The sequence below is a fragment of the Platalea leucorodia genome (genome assembly GCF_965183815.1).
Source record: "Platalea leucorodia genome assembly, chromosome: 11".
Classification (NCBI taxonomy): Eukaryota; Metazoa; Chordata; class Aves; order Pelecaniformes; family Threskiornithidae; genus Platalea; species Platalea leucorodia.
Window position 1 is genome coordinate 19,824,909 of NC_138833.1, and position 26,116 is coordinate 19,851,024.

General features: G+C 53.2%; 1 protein-coding gene across 6 annotated transcripts in view; it reads left to right on the top strand.

Moving 5' to 3' along the window:
- LARP1 (La ribonucleoprotein 1, translational regulator) overlaps nucleotides 1-26,116 on the top strand; it is a 45,435-nt gene that overhangs the window by 6,751 nt on the left and 12,568 nt on the right. For 4 of the 6 annotated variants that reach the window (XM_082324435.1, XM_082324437.1, XM_082324436.1 and 1 more), the window contains exons 2-4: nucleotides 10,175-10,201; nucleotides 24,190-24,251; nucleotides 25,917-25,982. In XM_082324435.1, coding sequence (XP_082180561.1) covers nucleotides 10,175-10,201; nucleotides 24,190-24,251; nucleotides 25,917-25,982 — 155 coding nt within the window. The remainder of the gene's footprint in view (nucleotides 1-10,174; nucleotides 10,202-24,189; nucleotides 24,252-25,916; nucleotides 25,983-26,116) is intronic. The other 2 variants (XM_082324438.1, XM_082324439.1) reach the window with 1 other exon arrangement.

A 26,116-nucleotide genomic window follows, 5' to 3' on the forward strand; every position in this document is an offset into this window, starting at 1 on the left:
TGATGTGTTTTAGCTCTGCTGGTTTCAGTACTTCACGGAGCTGCTGGTGCTGGTTTTGCTGCCGGAGCCATCCTTAGCAAGTCGTCCGGCCCGGCTTCGGTGTGACACTCGCTGTGGATTTCGCCAGGATCAAGAGCTCTTCCTGCAGCATTAAAGCTACGTGTGCTGAGGGATATTCTGCTGTGACATGCAAGGAGAGGGAGGAAGGGCTGTGAACTGGCTGATCTAATACCTGCATTATCAGTGATTTACCTTCAGTGTCCTTCTGGAGCAAAGCGGACTTAGGAGCAGCAGCTTGCCTCGACACTTCCATGTGTTGCAGCGCTGTATGGGAATGCGCAGCGGGCAGCTGGCTTCAGTAATCTGCGGTGGTTGTGATTTTATTTTTGTGCATTTGGTTTTGAGTCATCCTATTCCTTTACATGGTCACAAGTCGGAAGGATTGGTTGAGATCTCTGCTGCGGGTAACTTGGGGCTGACGGTGTGTGGGAGGTGACCATGGTGGCCCTGGCTGGGTTGGGTGCTCTGGTCAGGTGGAAGCCTCCGTTTGCTTTAGAAATGGCCAATGGAGGTGGCTGTTGGTGTGACTGAGGTCTGTCAGTGCCGCTCAGTCTGGTTTTGGTGGCACTCAGAGGCGACACAGGCACCCTTTCTTCGCTTGATCTAGAAAATGGCACTCTGGTTCCCTCCGGAGCGTGCGTGGCACGCACAATGTGCTGGCGGGCACGGCTTGCCCTGACCTGCGCTCCTGGGGAAGCACGTTCGCTTCCTGCCAGGCACCCCTTGAAGTGGCTGGAAACAGGTCTGCAACCTGCTGCTTTAGCAGGCAGAGCTGGCCCGTGACCTGGCCACATGCCCACAGGTGCTTCACTCCTGACTTGCTCCCCAAAGTGGCCCTGGCCTCTGATGGGGCCGAGGAGAGGCATCCCTGCCCCACAAGGAAGGTGGCGGAGGAGAAGCATCTCTGGTGCTCCACGGTGTTACTGGTCTCTGGCAGGCTCCGCAGAGATCCCTTGGTGATGGTGAGGGGCCAGGGAGGCACTGGGGAGAAATGGGGGCTTGGATGGGGCTTGTGGACCTCACGTGTCCTTGACACGCCAGCCAGAGTTAAACCGTGATTGGGAAGCTGGGCGGGGGGACGGAAATGTGCTGCGTGTCCTTCCCGCTGGGCGCCGGTGCAGCTGGAGGGGCTGTGTAGGCCTGGGGGGGCCAACGTGTACGTGGGAGCCCGGTGCTGCTCCGCTGTTCCCTGCCCAGGTATGGGGGTACAGCCCCAGAGGCTGGGGGGGGTTGGGAGGAAGCAGGGTCCGTCCCGAGCACACTGCTGAGCACGTTTTTCCAGCTGAACGGCAGCGTGTGCCGCGCTCCTGCAGAGTGACTCTGCAGTCTGCAGGGCATGGCTGCGCGCTGGAAGGGATCCGCCGGCAAGAGGGAGGGCGCAGGGGGCTGCTTATCTCTTCTCTTTTCCTGGCAGTCGTTTGGCTTTTTTGATTCGCCTGCCGGATGCATGCACGGAGAGAACAGAGGGTTTTCAGGGCTAGATGCGTTAGGTTTTTAAGAAGTCTGGAACACTGAGAAAAGAAGTGAGTTTTTCCTGACTAAATATGTGGGGAAACAAGTATGAAATCAGAAAAGCCACAAAAATGAGGAAAAGGTAGAGTTTTGTTGATGGGAAAGTAAGAGAAAAGGTGTGTGGGGAGATTGGTGTCTTACTTGCCTGGTAACTTGGAGGTGCTGCCAGAAGGTGGGTACGTTGCTAAATACTTAGCAGTGTCTCTAAGCAAATTATTTGTAATGTATATTCAGCCTTCACACTGGATTCACTCTGCCTTTTTTTTTTTTTTTCTTTATAACTGTGCTTTTTGAAAGCTGCTGGTCAGTGGGGCAAATGAGTGATTATTAATTTACCAAATGTTAGTTACCAAACTATCTGGTTTGCACACTTACAGACGGTGAAGCTAGTGATGGAATGAAATAGTGAGAACTTATGGTTAATAAGCAGCGCTCAAATGTTTGATAAGCCAACATTCCTGTCGCTTCAAACTACAGGAAATTAATTTCTCCAGATTCTCCAAGGTCAGATCTTCCATTTTTTGTATTAAATGTTGCAAAAGAAGCACTGAGTTTATTCCTGCAAGACACTTAAGATTCTCATGACAATAATTTTATACCTTTACTGTAGCCCTCCCAAATAGTCACAAAGTCAGCATAGCTCAGGAGCAGTGTCTGTGTATGTCAGCTCTCCCGGCCTCACAGAACAAGCCTACTGAAAATAAAGGCTTGACCATAATAACAAATAGCAATGCTCTTGGCCTCATCTAGCACAAAAAGAGATATTTAAAGGAGTGACTGAAGCATTTTGCCCCACCTGTGTACCTCCAGGCGGGGTCATGCTGGCAAGTCAGCTAGAAGGCTGTGCAAGGGGGCAAGTAAAGGGCAAAACAGAGCAAAGAATTAAGTGTAGAGTGGCACCAGTATGCGTGATGCTGAGAAATTATGTGACTGTAGCGGCAGATATTGAAATGTGGAGAAATGCATCCCGAAAATGTTACTGGGAGGCTTTATTCTGACTGAAACAGAAACGATAGGATATTTGTGCACGAGATTCCACCCAATGAGACAGAAAAGCGAAGCACAGAGGTGTCTCCACCATGTGCTCAGATAACAAAACATGAGACTTTTTTGGCTGTAACCATATTAAATTTCACTTCCCAGCTCCCAGCTAAACCTTGAGAGCTTGGGGGAATACCTAATGTGATGTAAGGCATCTTCTGAGTGCTCAGAAATCCTCTGCCACTGCAGAGGGTCTTGCACTGAGCTGAACAAAAGGGGGGCTGATTTCTTTTGGCTTCCCAATCTCGGGTGAACTCTTCTAGCTCCCTTTTTTTTTTTAATCTGAGAAGGACAGATGTGACGTTTGCATACCGTGCAGGGAGGAATTTGCTGTAAGTGACCCATGTTTTTAAAATGTAAAATCAAACCGGTAAGTACAACTGTGAAAATGATTTGGAAGAGACGTGGCAGATTACAGGCAGACAACCCTCTTAACTTCAGTTGGAGCTGAAATCTGAGTTGATCTAATTAACAGCAGAGAAGTGGAACCAAGCAAGGATGGAGCTTGGAAGGTGATTGGAAAAGCTGTGTGTTTGATTAAAACCAACCAGATAGCCTGGATCGGAGGGGGGGAACATCTCAGACTGTGAGTCTGATGATTTCTAATTCAGTTAGGAGATTTAATTATGTTGTCTTCACTGTGCTGCCTTGCGTATCCTACAGACCCCCTGCTTGGCCCTCTGCCCGCAGCCCTGAGGTGGAGAGGGCCTCGCAATTTTCAGTTCCTGGGGTTTTCACAGGGATTTATGGCATCCCTGCCTGATGTTACAGGGCATACCCCTGACACTGGTGCTTTTGAGGAGGTAGGGGGGATCCTCTTTCATGGGGAGGCTGGATTTCTGGCTGCAGTAATGGATTCTCCTCTGTAGGGAGAAGGATCTGTCTTGCCCACTGCTTGTTGAGCTGTCCTTAGGTAAAGCGTCGCTGTGGTGTCTGAGACTGCCTGCCGTTGATGTGCACGCAGAAAAGCGTGTTGCGGTGCAGTGTGTGATAACCCTGTCAGAGGAAAATGCTGTCCTGTATCTGTTTCCATAGCGTGGGATCCAGTTGGCTTCTGGGCCACACCAAAATCGTCCCTGTATTTCAACAAGAGTCCCTGAGACACGTTAATTTTGCTTGATCATGCCTGAAATTTTGCTGCCTGTTCGATATCCAGTAGGTTAAAGAGGAGTTTGGGGAGGGTGACTGTGATCCTTGGGCCCAGACTCATCTAGGGTTGGTCTCCTGGAAGGCTGGAGACTTCCAGCAATGTCACTTCAGGCTTACTGGTGATTAAAGGATGTGAGGCAGAGAGCTGGGTCACCAGCTGCTTCACGGGAACAGTAATCAAGCTCCCTTAAGGTGCCTTGTACTTTCCCTGCAGCTTTTTGTTGGGTGCGCGAATAGGAGTGTTAGGACTCGTGCTTGGAGCGGCAGCGCTTTGCTGCTTCTCCATTTGGAGAGGGGGGGAGAAGGGGTTAATGGGAGAGAACATCCAGTGTTTGTTCTCTCCAGTGCAAGCACTGATAAGTGGATGGGAGAAAAAACAGCCGTGACCTTACAGTTATTCCTCGTGTGCCTGTGCATATGCGAGCGTCGGATTTGCAGGACTGTCTGTTTGGAGAGTTGTGGGTTTTTTTCTGGTCGGGGTGACCAGATGCATTCCCCAGAACCCTGTTGGCATCTCTGGTGCTCGGAGAAGAGACCTGGAGCCTCTTCCGAGCAGATCTGTCTGTAAGGTGCTTTTGCCGGGCACAGTGCTGGTCCCGCTGGTCACTGTGTGTTCAGCCAGAGTCACAGCCCTGCTCGGTCAGCTCTCCTCCCCTTCTGTCCAGAAGAGACTGAACGTCAGCATTAAGGTACTAATTTAGTTTAGTGTGTGGTGTGCAGTTAAAGCTAGGGAGCTATCTCGAATGGATAATGCTCTGATTTTGGAGTAGGTGACTTTTTTTTTCCAGGGGTGTTCCTCTTGCAATTTGGTGATGCTGGAAGTCTTCATCCTTTTTCAAGTTTGTGAAGTTAGTGGGGGCACCTCGGCTGGGCTTCACCAAAACCACAGTCATTTATACACTGAAAACTTATTTCAAGCATTTGTTTCCATGTGGTTTGTGGGAAATTGATGTCAGAGCTCACACTGGCTGCAGCTCTTCAGCCAGTTTAGGTGATCGAGGTGTCTGAGAAGGAACCAAACCTCTCCTCTAGCTGGAGAGCAGAAAACAGCTTACCGGGGTCCGGTGGTCTGGATACCCTTGCAGAGAAATGGATTTGGGAGCTGATAAATGCTTCTGTAGCTTTTCATCTTTTTCTTGCACAGACCTTATTGGTGTCTTAGGACCTAACCAACACCAGGTTAGGGTTGATCCATCTGTCTCAAGCTTCAGCTTCTCTTTGAGGGGGTAAAGATTCTTCTTATTATAGTAGCTGAGTGTTGTTAAGAGGCATGGGAGGTGTTTGCCGGTACCTGGCAGCTGGGGAAGGTTGGGAAGATCTGGGTGGCTGAGAGCTGGACCCTCCCCGAGCCTGCTTGGCAGGTAACGAAGGAGGGGAGCAGGAAGCAAAGCAAGATCTTGGGAGGGACTTAATTGGCCATGCTCATCTTTGGGTTTGGGGTTTCTTGCTTTGCTGCTTTTTCCTAGCAGACCTTGCTGCCTTCTCTGCTGAGTGTTGCTTTGAAGAGGCCTGTAGCTGTCTCGGGAACCTGTGCAGGCACTGCCTTGGCCTCTGAGGGGGAGCCAGGTGATAGCGATTTGAGCTGAAATGTTGCCTGGGGACGGAGAAGAGATTCAAGCAGCACTGGTCTCTTTGCAGCAGACGCTGGACTATGTAATTTGGACCTTTTCCCTACCTGTGCTGTTGGCACTGGGAGGATTGCCATCGTAGCCAGAGGAGCAGAACTGAATCGTTCCTGCTGGGCAGCAGGTCAGGTTAGGAGGAGAGATCCCCAGCGATCCTGCTGTCCGCCAGCTTCTCCCTTCCCCGTCCCTCTCCGCGCAGCCCTGCAGCTTTCAAGCCATCGCAGCCGAGTTCTGGTCACGTCTCTGCTGCTGAGTCCCCGTGTGACCTTGGAGAGGTCATTTTTTTGCTGACGAGTCTTTTGTCTGCAAAACGTGGAGGATGATTTAGTTACAACTTCATGGGTCGAAAGCCAGAATAAATCAGCTGGTGTCTTCCCGTAGCACTGGCAGTGTGGATGAGCCCCGTGTCCCGCCGGGAGCGGCCGAGGAGCGTGCTGTCATGTATGCTTGTACCTGTGCATGCAGAGGAGCAGCCCTTGCTCAGCACCCCAGTGCAGTGTGGTTTGGTGACTGGCAGGTGACATAAAGCGCACTGAGGTCATTTTTCCCCCAGTTTGGAGAGTAGAAGGGTAATTGCGGCTGCGGGGGGGCAGTGGGGTGTAGGGAGCTGGTTCTCGCTGGCATTCCGCCTGCGGCCCTGCTGCCCCTCTCGGCAGTTACGCCTGCGGGTTGCTGTAATAACGAGTCAGCATTTCTCTTGCGTCAGGGCTAATGAGCTCTTCAGTTGCTGCCTCCTGGGCCCTGCTGGGAAGAAGCAGCATCCATGGCGGAAAAGGGGTGCTGCTGGCAGGGGGGCTGGGGACAGGCAGCGGGTGGTGGAGGTCCCTTCCCGGCCGTAGCTCCTGAGCAGGGAGAAGGCAGGCTGTCTGTGAGGGCGTTTGGATTCAGCACCAAAGCGTGGCTTCTGGAGGAGCAGGGGGAGCAGCGGAGGGGAGATGTGGGCTCATAAATGGGGTAGCCTTTCTGGACCTGTCCCAGATATCAGAATAGCAGCGGTGTCCAGATAGCCCCTGGGGAGGGGGTATGTGTGTGGATGCATCAGTTTTTCTCTTTAAATGCCCCATTTTAGCATACGGTCTCCTCCTGCGCATAAAAATACCGTCAGGCAAAAATTGGGATTCTGTATCCACCCCCCCAGCACCACCTAAAATAAGGATGACTGCCCTCAATTTAATTATGTCTCCTGGGCTTTTTGTGCAGCAACTCTGGGTACTGGCGTTCAGAGCAGGCACCTCCGTATGCTGTCTGCACCCTCGCGTGACAGTCCTGACAGGGATGCTCCGCGCCCGGCCCGATATCCTGCCGGCTGCAACACGTGCCCTTGACCTCCTCCTCCTCGCTCCTTCCTCCACCCCCCTTTGCTGATAACAGGGGGATTTGTGAAATGTTTTTTCTGCTGAGATGTTGTAGGCTGTGTGGATAAAGTACAGAGCCGAGGAGGATGGTGAAGGGCTTGGGAAATACCTGGCTTGGCAGAGACTGGCGCTACGATGAAGAGATCACTGGTCACGGTGGTGATTATAATCCCTCTGTTCAGACACCAAGTCTTTCTGGTTTTGGGCCCGTGCTGAGAAACAAAATGTCTGCATGCAAGAAGGGGAAGGAAATGCAAGGCCGCAGGGCCCAAATTACACGGGTCTTCCTTGCATCGCGATATTGTTACTTCTTGCCCCTTCCCATTTGGCTGCCTGGGGGCTATTTTGTATCGGCCCAGTGTGGCAGTGTGGGTTTGGCTGGGATGTGTGGTGCAGGCAGGGACAGAGCTGCCTGGCTCCTACACGGGGAGTGCCCGCAGCTGGGCAGGTGGCCGGTCGGAGGGTGGAGAGCATCATTGTGCAAAGCATCACCCTCCGCAGCATCGGGCCTGCGTCAGGATGCCTGGCGTTGGGGTGCCTTGGCGGGAGGCAGGTGGGAAAGCGGTGTGTGTGGTGGGAGAAATCTGGGGGGCTGGTTTGCTGGCTTCAGCTTTCCATGTTGGGACTTATACTTGAGCAAAATCCCAGCCTGGTCTCTGGGCCTGGGTCCTTCGTGTTTGATTTTTAACCTTGGGAGTCCTGGGAAGGGAGCTGACCTGGACAGGCAGCCTCAGTCCTGCGGTGTGCTAGACGGGCTCCTTGGAGAGCAGCCCTAGGGGTTTATCTTTGCCCTGCCAGCCACGCGCGTTTCTGCCTCCTTCCCCACCATGGCTTTCTTGGGAAAAGAAAGTGCTGCCTGATTTAGACTTCTCCTGGGCACCTCAGGTGCTGCCCTTAATTGGCAGGCTAATTTCTAATCTAGTCACTTGTGCTTGCAAGGGAAGAAGGAGTCCCAAAGGGTCATTGTGCCTGGCGGTCCCTGACCAGCCCTGCCTCATATGTGTCCTTCCAGCAATCCTATTTTTCAGAAGAGCAAGTCCTGCAGACTGGTTGCTCTGTGCTCGCTCTCGGCAGTGGGGAAAGCTGCCTGCAAGCCCAGCGCCCTGGGTCTCTGCTCTGGAGAGCTTGGAGTCAAGTCTGCATTAATTGTAGGTGTGATGAGTTGGACAAGCTCAGCCTCTCCCAGACAAAAGGGCTGCGGATTGGAAGCAAGCGTCCTTCCTCAGCAGGAGTTGCACTGGCAGACCTCCCAAGGTGAATGTGAGCAGTATCTGCCCTGGCCATCATGTGTGGCCCTTGCTTTCTACTGACCTAAGCAACTGAGGAGTTTCCACTGCTTTTCTAGCAAATGTGGTGGCAAATCTGCTATTGAGTTGTTGTGGTTAAGCTCAAGAGAAGCCAGGTGAACCTTGGTGCACATCTCTCGAGCCAGATGGGGCAGTGGGTGATACAGCGGTGAGCTGAGCGGAGGCCTTGAGGGAAAGCAAGCTTGGAGTTGCGTCGTGGCACAACTGATAGCGGACGTCCCCGAGGGGTCACCTGCAGGTGCTATCTGATTTGGTGGCAGTTGTGGTTTCTAGAAGGGACCTTTTGTGGATGGGTGGTTGTGCAGATGGCCGGGCTGCGGTGTGCATTTGATGAAGAGTTGGTTGGACGGCCTAGTAGGAATGCAAACCGGAGAACTGCACCGGGTGGCATATAGCAAGGGGAATGGTTGCCAAGGCCCATAGTTCCTGGCTGGCACAAAGGAATTCCTTTTCTCAGCCATTGTATTACTATTTATTATTATTAAAATTTTGGGTTTTGGTAATAACCATTACAGCTACCTGATCCAAACAGGTGGGATACACGTTAACCAGTGCTTCCACCTTGTTCCTCTGCGGAGAAGCTGTCTGGGAGTTGCCCAAGTAAGGAAATGCAGAAATTGCCTCTTGTTTGGGACCTGTTAGATCAAGTACAGGGTGTTTCTACTCGCTGTTGTAGGAGCCTGACCTTGTTGGCAACCGTCACGGAAATACAAGATGTTTAGATGCACCTGGGTGATGTGCTGGCGGAGGGTTGCAGTAGAACATGCAGTCTGCAAATGTTCCAGACTGCTGCTTGGAGGATTTTCTGGATATGTTGGTTTTTCCCCGAGATCATACCTTCGGTGTGGCCACAGATGGGGAATTTTGATTTATTCCCCCCCTCCCCCTTACTTGCTTCTGCTGTTCCTACGTGGGATGAAGGCATCCCTGCCCCAGAATGCCTTGAACACTCTGCACTGTCAAAGGTAGAGAAATAGGAGCTCATTGGTAGAAGCGTGTTTTTGCTGTTTCTGCGGCAGTTGAGCCCAGGCCAGAGAGCATTGCCCTGTCCAAGGGGTAGTCCTTGCTGCAATTCTTGTGACTTTTTAGCAGAATGTGTGTTTTGGGCAGCTGATAAGCAGGAGCCAGGGTCCTGCCCCTGTCCTAGGAGGACCTTGGCTTGCTGGCAGCCTCCCTTCCCCCTCGTACGAGTTCCTTGAAGAAAACATAGTGTATTGCTCTCAAAAGTGCTGTTTTCGTAGCTTCTTGGGGAGCCTTTATCAACAGGGTTTCTCCACACATGCTGTCCTGCGTGCTTCTCAAAAGATCGAATCTTTTATCTGATCCTTCCTAGCTACTTCAGTGAATGTCTTCCTCCCAGCAATAAATAGGGTCCATCAGGAGAAGGACCTGTACTTCTAACTGGAAAGAGCCTGGGCGGTGGGAAGGTTGAGTAATCTGTTTCAGCATCTGAAACTCTCCAGACTCCAGCGGCTCTGCGCAATGGGCTGTGCTCGCTGGCAGAGCCCCCTGAGATGGGAAGGCAAAGGCGTTCCCTCGGGGTGTTGTGTGATGTGCCAAGGCACTGGGTGCCCGTTCGAGTGATGGGTGCGTGCTCCTGGCTGCCTCTTCTCCGGTATAGGTGCTGTGTTGGAGCCAGGCACAGCTGTTGATGTCCCTTGCAGCTGTGAAAACCAAGACCCATCAGGAAAAAGCTCATTTTGCTTTTTGCTTTGGCTGCCACCTGCGCTCCCCAGCTGGTCACCATGTTAGATGTTCTCTGTGCTGGTTTCCATTTGATAATGCTGGCCGGGGGAGCACGGGGTTGCCACCGACTAGCTCATTATGTGGAGCTTTGTACACCTCACGAGCTTTTTAATCCTCATTGCTGTCTGTTAGAAGCCGATACAGAAAGTTATTTATGAGAGCAATACATTCGGGTAAACACTGTCTCCTTCAAAACCTTTCTCGTAACAAGTGGTTGAATTGAGGTGGGTTCCAAGCTGGATTGATGTTTAACTTGGGATACTAAGAAAATACTTCCTCTGTTTAGCTAAAGCAAACAAATCAAGAGAGGAGGGATCTTTTAAATGATTCGCACTCCAGTTGCAACCAATACTGATTTTTTTTTTTTTTTCTTTTACAGATATATTTCCAACCGACGGCCAGTCTGGTATGTATTAATTAAAAACGGAGTTCTTCAAACCTCCCTCTCCCATGCTTTCCCTGCGCTCTCTTTCTGCAGAGTCAGTGCTAACCAGATTTAGAAGACTGGTACAGGAATGTGCCACAGACATTAATTTAAAAAAACAAACACCGAAAAACCAAAACAAACAAACAAAACCACAACCAAAACACCCAAAAACCCCAAACAAAAAACCTTCCCAAAAAATGAAACAAAAAAAGCTCCTCTAATATTTGGCCATTCCTATATGGTGGTGACATGTTTTACGCTTTCATGTAGTGATGACCACAGCTGCTGGAAGGTTACTTTCCTCCCATACGTTGTAGCATGGCAAATTTAGGTGTCTGGGGTGAAAGCGTTTGCGGACTTGTAGGTCTTGATCATCAGACGTAACTGAAAACATTGACGTCTCAAGATGCAAACGTAACTGAGAATTGCTGCTGTTACGCTGTATGTTAGTTGTGTACAGCTTGATGTGCCCATGAACCTGAGGATGTATATTTGAATTTGCAATACTTTGAAAAGACGCAGACTTCCCCCTTGGCTCGTTTAGTCACCGTGTTGCTGCCGAGTATCGCTGTTAATGACAACCGACATACACACTGCCTTGCCATCAGTGCAAGACCAATGAAAACTTCCTGGCCCCAGCAGTTTGTGCAGCCTTGCCAGGAGGGACCCGACAGAAAAGGTTTGGGCTCCTAGGGAGCCTCAGGAGGGAGGGGAGGCTGCTCTGGGTGGGCTTCCCAAATCAGAAAGGGGATGTAATTTTTAAAAGCAGGTATTGTTGATCTCAATTCTTGCCTTTCCCAAACTGCCAGGAGCTCTTCATCCAGATTGATGTTGTTGAAGCGCCAAGACTGAAGGAAAGGTTTATGTTTTACCCAGTGATACCAAGACCAGTCAGTAAGATCCTGTTGTCTTGAAGCTGTAGTGCTTTGTGAGAAGTCCCATAGCAGAGGCACTGGGAGTGGGGGTCAGTGCCTGGCTTGGCCTTGTGCAGCCTTGGACACGTCACTATGTCCACCTCCTACCTGCATCTTTGGCTTTGCATGGGATCACATTTCCCCAGTTCACACGATAGCGTGAGGATAAATCGCTGCTGATTGTGGAGGCATTGTGTGATCAGGATTTGGAAGTATGGAAATCAGCTCCATTGTCTTAAGGCTGATCTCAGTAAAAATAGCTCACTGGCTTTGAGTGGTCTGGTGTAACATTGGAGACAGTGTAATTTGACTTCATGAACTGAACAAACTGCTGGAAGTCGTGCGTATGTGCCTGTATGTGTTTCCAGAGCTCTAGCCAGCTAACGATGCCATGGTATATAACTAGGTCCACTGAAGCATTGCAGAAGATGCCTCTGTAGGTGTTGGAGAAGTAACCCAGGTAGTAACCCAAACCATTTTTAAGTCTTTCATTACTTTCTTGCTTTCAGAACATGTGGGAGAGTGAAATATTAAGACTGGGTTTGAAGGAGCAAAGGTGTATTCCCATGTGTTGAGTACAGCAGGTGTGAAATCGGGATGGAGCAATGAATGCATAGAAAAGTTTCTGCTGTTTAGAGGATTTTTCTTCTTCCCTCTCCTTGTAAGAGGCTTTTCTCTGCCCTGCTGAAGATCTGCCTTCATCAGGTGTTGGGTTTTGTCTGCCTCTGCCACAGACTCGGAGATGTCCTTTGGTTGGCACAACTCCATCCTCTGCTCTCCAGCTGGTGGGGGACCTGTGCAGCTGCCTCCAGGGTGGGGCATGAGTGCGTGTCTGCAGCAGATGATAGCGTTTCAGTAAGTGCATGTTACATGTCAATAGTGTTGCGGAAAACATTACCTACAGAGCTTGGTGGGTTTTTTTTTTTCCTACAATTTTATATTTTTAAGGAGATAAGTGAAAGCTTAAACAGGATTCCTCTTAGTGATAGCTGCACAGGACACTGCACAGTCCTTTCTCATGCCTTCTCCAGAAAAGCCATAAAGCTGGTGCCATGCCTTTTCTTCCCGTGCACTAAGCTTATCTGGAAGCCCCGATATCTCAAAACACAGTGAAGAGTGAACGCAGCAGGCGACGGCAGGGTAGCACCGCTGGCGGGGGCAGCAGGCTTGCCTGGAGCGTACCTGCTCCTAGCACCGGAGTTGTGCACTCCTGAGGCTGTTGGGTTTGACTCCCTCGCCTCCCTTTCATTGCTGAGGTTGTTTAATGAGTTAATTTGCTCGAATCTGTTACTGCAAATCACCAGGACTCCCATATCTATGGCAGTACCTATTTTTTTAAGGTTAGTCTTGCAAGGCCAAGTGGGTCTGCGTGGGTGGTTTCCCCTCTTGGCGAGAAGTCCGTTGTCCTTTTGTCCAAGGAAGCGGTTAGCATAGTGACAGAGGATGCTGAGTTGCAGTAACAGAGTTGGGACTTGAATGGGTGGGAGCCTGAGCCAAAAATCAGCCATTTTGTAGGCACAGCAGCTGTAGCGTGCCCCAAAGCGTGTTCCTGCTTGTTAGCGTATGGATGCTGGAGGCGTTCTGCCCTCAGCCTGGTGTCACGTGCAAGCACTATGGAGGTGGAAGGGCAGCAGTGTTTGCGTCCTGGTTACCTAACAGCGTTTGGAAATAAAGCTGTTCTCGGAGAGAGGCGACTGACTTTCCTTCTGTCTAGCACAGCAGTTCCTCAGTCCTCTCCCACATCCAGCGACTAGGCTTCGGCAGCTGTAGGGTGCTGTTCAGAAGAAGCCACTTCAAACCTTGTGATCTGGAGTTCAGGTGGAAAGCGGAGAGGTTTCAACACCCTTGAGAAATGCGGTGCTGGGCTTGGTGGTGCGGAGCGGAGGGGTGGACTCCCATACTCCCCATTTCTGCTGTTAGAGGAGGGCTGTGAGGGTGCATCTCCACCGGGACCTCTGTGGACATGTTGGCCGTGAACATCTAAACCTTCTGTGAGACTGCTGATGCTGTCCACATCCCAGGGCTTGTTGCCACATGGGGTGGTGAAGTTTGCTGCCTGCTATTTCAGGAAATAATACTTTTGCTTGCTTTAAACAGATCTCCTGCTAACTTCATGTGCTGTTCCTGGTTCCAGTTGGTCAGGAGGTGCCCTCCTGGCATGGTACACCACAGCCGGTCTTCCTCAGTGGTGGAGGATCCCAGCCTTTTTAGTCTCACCTCTTAAGGGGCTGCCTCTGGGCGATTTAACTGCTTTTTTCTGTGCATCTGTAACACTGCTGTGCCCTTGATGAAATGCAGAGACCAGAGCTGACTGCAGGGTGCAGTTGTGGATGTGCTGGTGTTCAACACAGCAGCAAGTGATGCTCCGTCTTGGTCTCGCTACTCCTGATTTTATCGTCTTCTGCTGATTGTTTTGGAGGATTGTCAGCAGTGGCCGAGATATCTTTCTTGAGTTATAAATGCCACTTTGAATTAAATGCTATGAAGTTTTTCATAAAGAGATGTGGGTGATGCTCCCACTGCAAGGAAGCAGTTTTTAATCCTTTATAAAGAACAGGAGGGGGGATGGATCTTTAAATTAGGAGAGAAAGTGCTGTATTGCACTCTTTTGTAGCTGGGTATTCCCGACTCCTTTGGGAAGGCTCACTCTGATCAGGGTATTTTTTACTCTTTTATGCTATGTATTGAGACGGGAGGCAGCCACCTGTAGCACTGGAATTACCTGGATTGTAGAGAGTGGTTTATGCAGCCGGATCCACGTGATTGTGCACCCAGGAAGGAAGTTGGCAGCATTTGTTATATCAAAGTTATTTAGAAAAATCTTGAATTTCACTGCATCTGGCTTAAGGTGGAGGGCGTAAGTGAGGACGTTGTTTCTTGTGCTTGGAGAGCATGCCCTGAAATCAGCTCAGCTGAGGTACAGTAATCCTTAAGTAGCAAAAAAGGAGCCTTTCTGCCTGCTCTCAAGGATTGCAAGGATGCTTGCTGCCTTGTTTTTGTCACGGTTTTAATGCTCTGGATTCGCTGGTGGGAGGAAGCTCCCATACCTGTGCTTAGTTTAATCCAGGTGGTTATGGGACTGTAGGATTTCTTCACCTCATTTCTGGAGACACCCTGCTTAGTGGGTGACGTAGGTTTGGCCTCCCTAAATTCCTGGGAATGTTTGCTGCACCTGGTCCTACCACCGCATCTCTATCGCTTTCCCCTGCCCCAGGAGATGGGGCTGGATTTCTGCCTGGTGGTGGCTTTGTCTTCCTTGGCCTCGCAAGCTGAGCTGCTGCTCAGTCTCCTTTTGTCATACGCAGCCGAGGAGGCAGGTTTGCAGCTGACCCGGTGCAGGCTTCGAGGGTGAGGTCTAGCAGTCACTTTGCAAGTGGCCACCGCACAGAGGGCACGCTGGTCCTGCGGAGATCCCTCTGCAGAAGTAGCCAAAGTTGAGTACAGGAATTACAGCGGGGAGGAACTAAGAATGATGCTATTTACATTACCTCACGGTAATGTAAAAATAAATAATATAACGTTCTAGAAACGCAATTTCTGGCTCTTTTCTTTGAGATGATGGGTTTTCCAGAGGCATGTTTTGTGCAGAGTTGGCACCTTTGCCTTGTACGACCCCTCACCCCCCTCCGCTGGCACGGGCAGTGGGAGCCGCACGCTCCCCTCCTAGACAGGGCGAATGCGTGGAGCTGGAGGGTCTCGCGGCAGGCGCTTGGCTCTCAATTCCCCTCTCTTCGTTGTTAAATATTTACAGTGAGATGTACCAGATGCTTCCCAGGAAGGGTTTTGTCAGCTTCCAAGTCCCCAGATGCAGCTGCAGAAGAGGCTGACGGCCATTAAAGGGATCGCATCAGTGTGATGCCCTGGGTTCGGCAGCGACGCGGTGACCTCTTCTCGCTCGTGCCACGGGCACTGCTGGTTGTGCTGTCTCATCGGCTGCGGCGGGATGTGGGCGGAGAGCACCCCTCTGCTGATGACAAGAGATTAATGATGTCTGGTCCTCAGGTTTTTTTTTTTTTTTTCTTTGAAGCTCTTGCACTGCAGTGGGAGGGGGAGCGGTGATGCTCTTGGCTTTTGTTGCTGCACACCTTTTTTCTGGGACCTTCTCTCTGCGGCGGTGGCACGTGTGTGTGACCGCTGCACAGCTGCCTTTGCTCGCTCTCCGGTCTTGGCATGGCCGTGTCTGTCCCAGCTGCCCCGCGGAGAGGGGTGGGCTGATCCAGGCGAGGCAAACTCCCCTTGCCAGCTCTGAGCGTTGCCAGCCCTGGGCATGCAGAGGCCAGCAGCCGGAGCGTCACTGCTGAATGCTGCCCCTGTACTGGTCAGGTTCCCAGTGTGCTTCCCGTTTTCAAGATAAGGTCCAGGACCTTGGGCTGGGCCCTGTTTGTTGCTCTTGGTGCTTATCAGCTTTCGCCGCTGACAAGGTGACCTGCTGCGCAGCGCCGAGGATGGGGAGGGAAGGTCCCCCCGGCCCGAGGTGCGCACTGGTTTGGAGCCCCAGGACAGCCCATGCATGCATACGCACACCGGGCTCGCTGCCGTGCCCGGCGTCCCCATCTCGGTGTTACAGCTCCTGGCTGGATGAGGGACATCCCGGGTACCGTGGAGGTAGGCTCTCCGGAGGTGGCGGGGTCAGCTCCCCCAAGGGGGGGCCAGGGAGGGGCGGGCTTGCTAGGTCATCGTTTTTCCAACTAAATATAGTTGCCCGTGCTTTCATAAGGCCGGGATTTTTGCGTCACGTGACTGTCTTATCCCTCCCGGCCTGCAGTCGGTCAGAGTAGGGGATCGTGTGTCTGAATGGGTAATAATTAACTGTTAACTAGCTTTTCATTAGAGCCTGGCAGAACAGGCAGAGCGGTGCAGCAGAGGTAAGCAGGAGCGGAGGAGACTGCTCCTGGTCCCTCCTGGAGGGTGGACACCCCCCTTTTAATTTGCAAATCAGTTGCCCCCAAAGGTGAGTGGGTTTGGGATTTTTTTGCTGTGCTTGATAAGGAGTCGCAAGTCCTGCCATGCCTTGTGTGTCTGTCCTTGCTCTCCTGTAGTTCCTGCTCATGTCACCCCTCCCTCTCCCCCACCACTGATTTTTTTTAGGTCATGAACTATCAGCTGGTCTCCAGGCTGGCTTGGAGGAAAGCCTGACCCACCAGCTCCTCCACGATTTGGCCCACCTGCATGCCCCCGGGCCCCTGCAGCCTTGCCGCGGGCACCCTCCTCTCCCAGCGCCGAGGTGTCCTTGCTGCGCCTGGCCGCCCTGAGCGGCAGCTGGATCAACTCGCGCCTTTTCTCAGGGGCCCCAGCCCGCCCGTGGCAGCCTGACGCGGCGTTTGCCCAGGAGTGCCGCCGGCTTTTCCAGCCCCCCTCTCTCTCTGAACCGTTTAACCCGATGGAGAGTGTTTGCAGGTGTCCTTGGAGGCTTTTCTTTCTTCTGTGGTGGCAGGGGGATTGCTGGCTGAATGCTCTGCTGGCTGGAGAGTTGTCTGCGCCAGACAAGCCGGGTCAGGCACTGGTGCCAGAGGAGCCTCTCCCGCAGGGGTGGCGGGGTGATGGGTGCCTTTCTCCCTGCTCAGGGAGAGCAGGGTGGCTCAACAACTGTGGGGGCCTGAGCCAGCCCAGCCCCCTGGTTTTGACAGTTTTTGGAGTCTGGTCAGCTGGGTGACCTTGGCTGCATCCCCAGTGCGATGCTTCCTGGGGTCTGGGAACCACCGGCTTTCCTAGCAGAAACGCTTTAGTTTAGAGCTTGGTTTTCCTTAGAAAACTGGGCGGGGTTCCTGTGCCATCTTGTTCTGCTTGAGCCTGGCATCTCGGGGATCAGTGCGGTGCCTGAGTGTGGATCGTGTATCAAAAGTTTCCTAGAAATCCTCTTCAGGGAAGAGCTTTGCTTGAAAAGGCGGTGGAAAGATGTCACTCACCCTTGAGAGAGGCCATTTGCTACCTTTAATAGTAGTCATCTGTGCCAGGAAGAATCCATGGTGCCCTCGCTATTGCTGTTAACGTTAGAAATGTCTGTCGGCATTTCTTAACCCACTCTTTCCAGAGCGTAGCTTGGCCACAAGTTGAAGCATTTTTGTCTTGGACTGGGAGGCTATGGGGAGGAGGGATTTGCATCTTCGGTAAGTCCAAACCCTTCCTGCCCTGGCAATAAAAGTCAGACCCTGCAGAGAACTTGTGTGTGCAGAGCTTCTAACAGTTCCATGCATTTAAAAAGCAACGCTGTGACCAGCGCTGTGTTATATCTGGTGCCCCTGCTTGCTCTGAAGGTCTCTGTGCCGGTCCGCGCTGCCTGGAGGGTGCTGTCAGCAGAGACAGGCTCTGCAAGTGTCTTGAGCTGCTTTGCCTCCCCCTGCTCCAGGGCTGTCTTGGGAGCATCAGCTGAGGGACGTGAGGGCTTGCAGAGCTGGGAACGTAACTCGGGTGCCCACACTCCCAGCCGGTGACGGCGCTGCCCTGGCACACTGTATTGACCTGTCCTGTACCCTTCGCCTCTCTCCCTGCCCTTTTCCAGGGCAAACTCCTGAGCTCTTGGAGCCTGCCTAGGACACCCAGGTGGAAGCGTTCTCATACTCTCTGCGGAGCTGTCAGCTGCCCTTTTTGAAGTTATATTTAGCGAGTGATCTTTGCAGCAGTTGCAGAGCTTACATTGCAGAGAAGTGTAGGCAGCTCCCTGCTTCCTTTGCTGTTACAGTAGGGCTTGTAAGGTGGAGCTGTCTGCCGAGGAGCTGCAGAAAATTGCTTGGAAGGCTTTGAGCCATGGTGCCTGCAGCTTGTCTCCTGCTCCTGCTGAACAGGCTTCCCACATACTTTACAAGCCCGAATCCCGCTCAGCCATGCAGCTTAAGGATCCGGTCTTCTGCTTGGTCCTGACCTTGCCTGTTCTACAGCAGTTTTTCTTGCACGTGTAAGAAACTTCTGATATTGCAGAGGTGTTGCAAATATTCCTCTTGCCTTTGTAGTCAAGGCCAGGTGCTGTGCTGTCCGCTGGGAGCCGTGAGACCATGTGCTGCAAGCAGTGGGGCCAGCTGTGGTTCTTCGCAGTCCCCCGGAGTGGGTGGGAGCCCCTGTTGTGGAGACACAGACTCCTTTATGCTGGAAGATGTCCTTGTGATAGTGTCACATTTAAAGCTGTTGGAGAACTCCATCCCAGTGCTCCCTTGACTTCCCCCTCCATGCGTGCACCTCCAGCTACAACCGTGATTTGGTGGGAGGTGAAGCTGTCAAACATGGCAAACCTAGAGGAGGTGCAGTCTGCCTGCCCAGTTTGCCCTGACCCGTGCTGGTTTTGTGTACCTTGTGATGTCTTCAGCAGAACGTGAGCGTGCCAAGCAGTCAGTGCTATAAATCCCAGGCTTTTCCACTTGTGCATGGACCTGCAGAGGCAAGCGTTTCCCATCTCGGTCAGGCATTAGCTCTGACACATGGCTGAGGCCGGTGCTGAGAGCAGCTCCTTGGGAGGCAGGCAGAGGTGGAAGCTGCTACTTGGTCTCTGGGGGTATCTGCACCTCTCTCTGCACAGAGGGGTGCTTCCAAACCGCTCCCTGGAGCGACCAAAGTCCCCTCTGCTCCCCTGTGCTGAGCATTCCCGTCTGCCCATGCTTCCCAGCCTTCTTACAGTAAGGATGTGTTGCCCACCACCCCTGTCTTGCTGATGAAGAAACGGGTGCAGCAACCCTGGGTGATGGGCAGAAAGTGTTTGCCTGTTCCTCAGGGCTTCCTCTGCCTGTAACTTCGGGGGGGCTCTCTGTAGGACGGGCTCTCAACAAGAAAAACCTTCAGCACCGTCCACAGCTGCAGGCTGCTGGTGGGATGGGGAAGGCTGTTGTTGGCTTCAGTTGCATCTGGCCTGCAGGACTGATCCTGCAAATGTCTCTGGAGAAGGTGTGATGTTGGTGGGCACGAAGCTTCCCAGCTGTGTCCTCTGATGGCTCAGTCAGGCTCAGAGTCCAGGTTGCAGAGTTTGAGTGCCTGGGCAGGGATGGGTGCCGCAGGAGAGCCTCCGAATCAATGTCTTGCCCCTGCTGCTGTGTGGGTCAGTCCACCCTGGGAGAGAGCTTGCTTGAGACCTGGAGGAAGGACAGAGATGGGCTTGGTGCCCTGGGTTTCCCACGTTGGCAAGGTGGGGACACACCTTCATGCAGCTGTTACCTGTTGGCTCCCTAGGTCTCCTTTGGGACCAGCAAGGGGATTCTTGCAGCCACAGGGGGTCCTGGCAGGCTTGGCTGTGGCTTGCTGCCTGCTGGGTCCCTCCTTCCTGTGGGAATTGCCTTGCAGGTCCGTGCTGTTCCATCATGTCTGTCCTGTGCATCGTACCCCAGGAGGGACTCCCTTGTCCTCCTGTAAAGACTCTGAAGGAGATGGCTGCCTCTGGGGGAAACAGCTAATCCCTGGGCTGATTTTCGGTGCCTGGACAGTGAGTGCGTACGTACAAATAGTGTGAGCGAGTAGTAGTCCTCTTAGGTGTAAGCTGTCTAATGGTTTCTATCTTTACTCTTCTCAGAAGTTGTCATACCTGGGTGTCCTTTGGTTTCTCAGGAGGTCAATGCAATACCTTTTCCTTGCCATGCCATTTTGGCTGGGGCACTGTTCTCCCTCTCGCTTGCAGCCTGCCCAGACCCGCAGCCTGCTGAGGGCTCAGCTCACCCTTGCCCAAGCTGCACTTGCTCTTCCTCACCTGGAGACCTCGAAGAAGCGTTGCTGGTGTGGCTGTCCCCTAGCACTGGGTGTGGGCTGCGGTCCTTACCTGCGCCAGGACCATCCCATGGAGTCCGGGGAGGAGGGAAGATCATTTGGAGACTGTCGAGTGGTGAAGTGGATCCCGTTGGACTGCTGGGCGCATGGCTGCCTCTCTTGTGTGGTGCCCTTGGGCTCCTGCCAGCTCTGGGGAAACTGGGGATACCAGTTCGGCTCTTGCAGCCCCAGCAGGACCTGCGACACGGAGCATGCGCCCCTACCTCAGCCTCTCCAGCGCAAAGTCCGGGCTCTTGGCTTCAAAACCGCCTTCGTTAGCAGTTTCTCCTAGGTGCCAGGCTGTGGGCTGGAGCGGCTCGGGGGCAGGCCGGCTCCTTTCTGTTACTTGGCTGCCAGGGAAGGAGGGGTGTGCTGTGTGAGGGACGGAGCGCATGCCGGAGCTGAGGACTCTGCATTCCTGCTGGGAGCCTGGGCTGCCCTCTGAGGCTGTCCCAGCTGGTGCTGGGGTGCTCTGAGCCCTTCTCCACACTGCACGTGAGTGGTACACCAGGAGCAGGCGCTGCAGCTTGCTTGTTAGAGGTGCAGGTATTTCTGCTGTGCAACACCAGGTCTTTGCCCAGCCCTGCAGATTTATTCCACCTCTTCTTTCGCCTTCTCTAAAAATCCATAACAAGCTGCACTGGATGTAAGAAAAGGCAGGGAACCAAGCCATCAGACATTGGGTTTGATTTCCCCAGGTAAGTAAATATGTCTCCTAGGCTGAGCACAGTGGTCCTGCAGCATGTGTCCCTCTTGGGGGGGCACATTTAGTTGTGAAGCTGCTGTCGCCCTGGCCGTCTGGCCCTTGTGCAGTGGCTCTTCTCCTTCCAGGTACGAGGTGTTTGCTCACCTGGATGCCCCCCGTGAGCTTCCCGCCTCGAGGGCTGCTGTGCCACAGCCAGCTGCCGGCTGGAAGGAAAGCACAAGGTGTCTGCACAGCCTTGCGCTTCTTGGTGCTCGCCGGGCGCATCAGGGAGCGAGCGTCAAAAGCCAGGGAATGCTTTGCCTGTGCCCTGGCCATGGGAAGGGTTTGCAGTACTGGCATCTAGGCCACGGTGCTCCCACCTGTGCCTTGTCCCCTCGGTTGTTAAGAAATAACCTCCTCTTGGCTGGGCAACCCCACGGGCAAACAATCTGGTTCTGGCTGCAGGCAGCGGATCAAAACTTGAGACCTGCTTTTCTGTTCCCGGCTGTGCCAGCATCTGCTCTGTGGCCGCAGGCAAAGCTGCTCCTTCCTTCCCTGCCTCTGTCCCCTTGCCAGTCTCACACCACTGAAGCCCCGGCTCCCGCTGCAGCTGTTTCGTCTGTCCCCTTGCACGGAGGGGCCCTGTTTTTTGGGGGGGAGTGGTCAGGTCGTGCTGGTGCAACTGAAAATTAATTACTGCCATCAAATAAATGCAAAAGGAGATTTGTGAAATGCCAGGAGGTCTGAGACATCTGTCAGCAGCTTTTAAGGGCTCGGCTGTCAACCAGGGCAGTATCTGGCATCCCTTGGTAGCACTGCTTGTCCTGAGCGCCTGGGTGGGGGTGAGCAACTCCCGCTTGCTCCCTGTTTCCCAGGTTGATGCAGTGAACGGCAGCAGGGTTTGGCAGGGGGTCTTTTCAGCTGTGCACCACAAGATGTGTGGCTGTACTTGTAGGAAGGTTTTCTTCTGAAGCCCGAGCACCTGGATTAGCCTGAATGTGTTTTGGGTGGGTTGGCTTTGGTTTTTTAAACCCTTGGGTTTGCTAGAGTCTCTACAGGGGAACATGAAGAGCAGTTTTTGGTTTGATGTGCAGGAGCCTGACTACAGAATCACTGATGGGTTGGGGCTGGGGCCCTTGGTTAGGCTGGCGTGCCCTGGAGGGTGCCAGGCATGCACAGCTTCTGCTCACCGTGGCTCTTGGCTCTGCAGATGGTGTGTCTGTCTGTCTATCGGCTAGCACAGTCACACCCCGTCAGTCTCCTGCCTTGGTCTGAGCAGTCTCCACCATGACTTGCAGATCTCGACTCCATCCACGCTGGCGAGAGCCGCCTGCAGCCCCTGCCGCGGCGCTGGCCTGGCTGCGCTCCCTGGAGCAGCCTCCCCGCCAGGCTGCAGCTTTGCTTTGCTTTGTGTTTTGTCTTCTGCAGCAGCGCTCTGCAAATGCTAATTAGTCTTCTCAGCACCTCAGCTAGATAAGGGATCCCTGTTCCTATCTTGCAGATAAGGAAAGCAGCAAAACTTGTTTCAAACAATCTCCTCCCTCCCCTGCAAAGATGATGGAGTCCGTGGCACCCACCCCTGCAGCCTGTGCCCTGCGTCCTCTTTCACTAGAGGTTGTGAGGGGGCCTCTCTTTGGCTGGTCCCCAAAAAAGCACAAGAACATCTATGGCCATGAGGTTTCTGAGCTGAAGCAGCTGGAGGAAAGGCTGGATGCCATTGCCGTGAGCCCTGGGGCTGTAGTGCAGTGGAAGCAGGCACCCGGGTGAGATGCTCGCAGTGAGAGGGATCCCTGCTCTCCCCCAGCCAGAGAGATCGATGCCTAATCAGGTTGCAAAGCAAGTTCAGTTTGTTGGGTTTTTTTGTTGGTTGGGGTTTTTTTTTTTCCCCCTGCTGCCGTGACAGGCACGTCAGTGCTGTCGGAGCAGGCAGGGGTGCTCCGTACCTGTGGAAAACCAGGCTGGCTGCAGGTTTGTGCTGTAGCACTTGGTGCCTTTTGAAGCTATATTTGGTTGGTGACATCTGTGGGCGTTGAGTGGAGGATTTTAGGGGCTGTTTTGAAAGCACTTGCTCTTCCTACGCTAGCAGGAAAGTTTAAAAGCCTTGTGGCAAGCTTTGTGCCGTGGAACCGGAATTCTCAATGAGGTGCATGTGGAATAAATGAGGGACACGTGGGACTGCCGCTGCTCATGGGGGGAGGCAGTGCAGGTAGGCTGGGGAGGTCCTGGGGGGAAAGGGGAGGATTTGGGGATCCAGCTGAGAGCTTGGACTTTCCTACGGATGAAGTCGCCATGCAGAAGCCTTGGGGAAGGTAACCGAGGAAGAGGAGCGCACGCTGCTCCGCCATGCCATGTCTGACTCTGCCTTATTGGCACTTCAAAGCCTCCCGCTCTGAACAAGGCTGGGCCAGCAGGATGAATCACAGGTTTCGAGGCTAGGAAGGGGACCGGTTTTGATCATCTAGGCAAAGTTGTCCTGCCTTACGCAGGAGATCAAAGCCAGCTTTGAGTGGAGCTGGGTAGGCTATTCAGGGTTTTTTCCAGGGCGTCCCCAGATAGCCTCTGCCGTGCCTCGGGGCTCTTCTCTTCACCTCTCTCCCACCCTTGCCCCTCACCCCAGTCTGGGGTGCTTTTCTTTGAAACAAAACTAGCAGAGTCAGCAGAAATGCTTGGTCCTGCAGGGGCCGTTGAGCTCTCCTCTCCCTGCAGAGCACCGCTGTCGTGGAGCAGACCCTCGTACGTGGTCCTCGCGGGGCTGGTTTGTGTCAGGCAGCGGCGTGCTGCTCTCTTGGATTCTGTGCGTGCCCTGTGCGAGCCTGCTCCTGATCCAGAGACCTTGCAGCCAAACCTGGGAGCGAGAAAACAAGTTGAATTTCTTTTTCTGCTTGTAAGCAAGTGGTGTGTGAGCAGGAGGCGAGACAAGTCATGGGGGGGCTGAGGTCTTGACTTGCTGCAAGTCTTGTGTGAGGTCCATGGTGGTGTGAACCCCAACAGTTGCACTCTTGATAACTTAAAACACCCCAGAGGCACTCAAGTGCCTAAATACTTTTGGCTGTAGCAGGATCTAGGCACTTCCCAGATCTGGCTCCTTCTCCGTGTACGTTCCCTCTCATGAACTTGCCGCCCCGTGCTGGGATGCACTGGAGATCAAAGCATGAGATGAGCAGTGCCTGCCTGCTGCAGGCTTGCGCCTCCCTCCGTCAGAGCCCTCCTCTGCTCCCTGGGGAGGGCCACCGCATCAGCGTGGTGATGGGCCTTGCCTGTTCAAGGGCATGTTTGTTTTGCTGTGCATAACAGCAGATCAAGTTCTGCGTGGCGCTTTGCAGAGCGAGCTGAACTCCTCGCCACCCCTCCTCCCTGGCTGGTAGGGCCAAGTGGGGAGGGCTGAGCTGAGTCAGAGAGTGCCTTCCTGCAGCGGGACAGGGTTAAAGGTCCATTTCTTGGCCACCTGGATTGATCAGGAGTCTTCTGATCTTGATGGAGCCCTTCTGAGACCCAGATCAGAAGCTGGCTCTGTTTTCTGTTCACCTTTTCCTCTTAGCCCTCCTTTGCTGAAGGGGGAGCTGGCTTGCTTCCCACCTGCCTCCCTCCAGACCTAACACTTCCACAACCCTCAGTTGTGTTTTAACAGTTTTGTTCTCCTTCTCTTGCAGAGCACACAACTCCTGCGAAAGTGGTGAGGGCTGCCAACCCAAGACAGCGGAAGGGAAGCAAGGTAAGGCTGTGCCTGCCACCCCCCTCGCTGGCCATCAGCTTCTGGCGCAGTTGTCAGCGCTGCATGAGCATCTTGAGGGTCTGGTGAGCAGACCGCTTCCTTCGTGAGCCTGGTTGTGGAGGGGTTGATGTGCTGGCCTGGCCGCTTCTGAGAGCGTGGAGAAGAACATCCTGATTCTCCATCTCCTTTTCAGCATTTTAGTGGTCTTGCATGCTGCCTGGGCTGGTTTTCTGCCCAGCTAGGCTAGGGGATACCTTCTCGCCTCCCCTCTTGCAGGGAGACGCTTGGGGCACAGTGCTGGATGTGGAAAGCCTCTTCCCCCATACCAAGGACACCCCAAGTCCCTTGTGGGCTTACCCAGTGCCCTGCTTTGCAGTGCAGACAGGGTGGTGGTGTGATAGAGCACTGTGTCCGCAGGTCCTTTCTGTCCTGTGCGATCTGTTCTTTACTGGCACATGGAGAGCCAGGGTAATTGATTTCAAACAAAGAGGCTCCTTTGGAGGAACTGGGGCAATCTGTTCCGGGGATCAACATGTGATGGAGGGACAGTTGCTTCTGAGGACGTTGCATGCAGGTGGGGCACAGCTAGGGACATGGGGTGTTGATGTTGGCTCCCAGCAGCCAGTGAAGACGCATCTGAAACTTGATATGACTTTCCTTATCTGTTCCATCTCGGGAAGAGGAGGGCACCCGGATGGAAGGTGCTCCTGTCTGTGAAACAGGCATGGCCCTGCACTGGAGGTGGTTTTCCCAGGAAACCTGCCTCCTGGAGCGAGGAGCATGGCACCTAAATGTAGAGATGTGATCTCATGGGGGACTTGGTTGACTCCAAATTAATTTAGAAATAATAACCCCACGGGGGCAAGGAGGAGTTTCTGTGCCCAGATAATCTTAAACTTGGTGCCCAGCCCTGATTCGTCGTGTACCTGGGCAGCTGTCTGGGTCCTTTCCCCTCTGTCCTGCAGGAAACCTCTCTGAAACCTGGAAGAGGTAGAAATGATGGTAGTGGCCAGGTCACTTACTCAGCAGAGAAGTGACCGGTGGTCCTCCATGTGGCCATGGTGTGTCTGGAATGAGGGAGCTCCCGTCACCATCAGATATCTGCTTCCATTTTCCCACCGATTCTACTACATGATCGGTTTGCTTTGTGGTTGCCGGCACTTGGTTGCAGTTGGGCACTTAAGTGAAGCTATACCTGGCTGTAACCTGCCACTAGGTGGAGGCAGCTTCTTTAATGGGATGTGGTTGCTTCAGGTGGGTTTAGGATGCTGAAAGCTGTGTGCTTTCCCTGTCCAAGGGACAGTGCCTGTGATGAGTGAGTTACCTTGGGTGGCTTGATGCTAAATGTTGCTGCTGGGGCAAAAAGTTGGGTGGGAGCTGGGAGGCTGGTAGCTTACAGGGCTGGTGGCAGCCCTATTACAATCCCTGATAGACATAAACTTGTCTGCAGTTATTTGGGATTAATTTGGGGGCACTGCTTGGGTGGGGAGAGGGGCTGTGTATGTGCAGCTTCGGTGCCACCCCCAAACCTCCCAGGGACAGCCGCCTGCAGGACAGCAGTGGGTGGTGGCTGTGACAGTGTGCCTGGAAGGGCTTCCACCCGCTGCTGCGGGGAACGGCACCCACAGCTTGTGCGCTAATGAGACCTTTCTCTTTGGTTACAAGGTTGGTGACTTCGGTGATGCCACAAATTGGCCAACACCTGGCGAAATAGCCCACAAGAGCGTCCAGGTGAGAACACAGAATCGCTCCGGTGAGCAGCATAAGGCCCTTGCAGACCTCCCCGTCCCTCTGCAGTGCTGGGAGCGCTGGCTGAGCCAGGCCATTTGGGGTCCTGAGTGTCAGCGCAGAGGCAGCCAGGAATA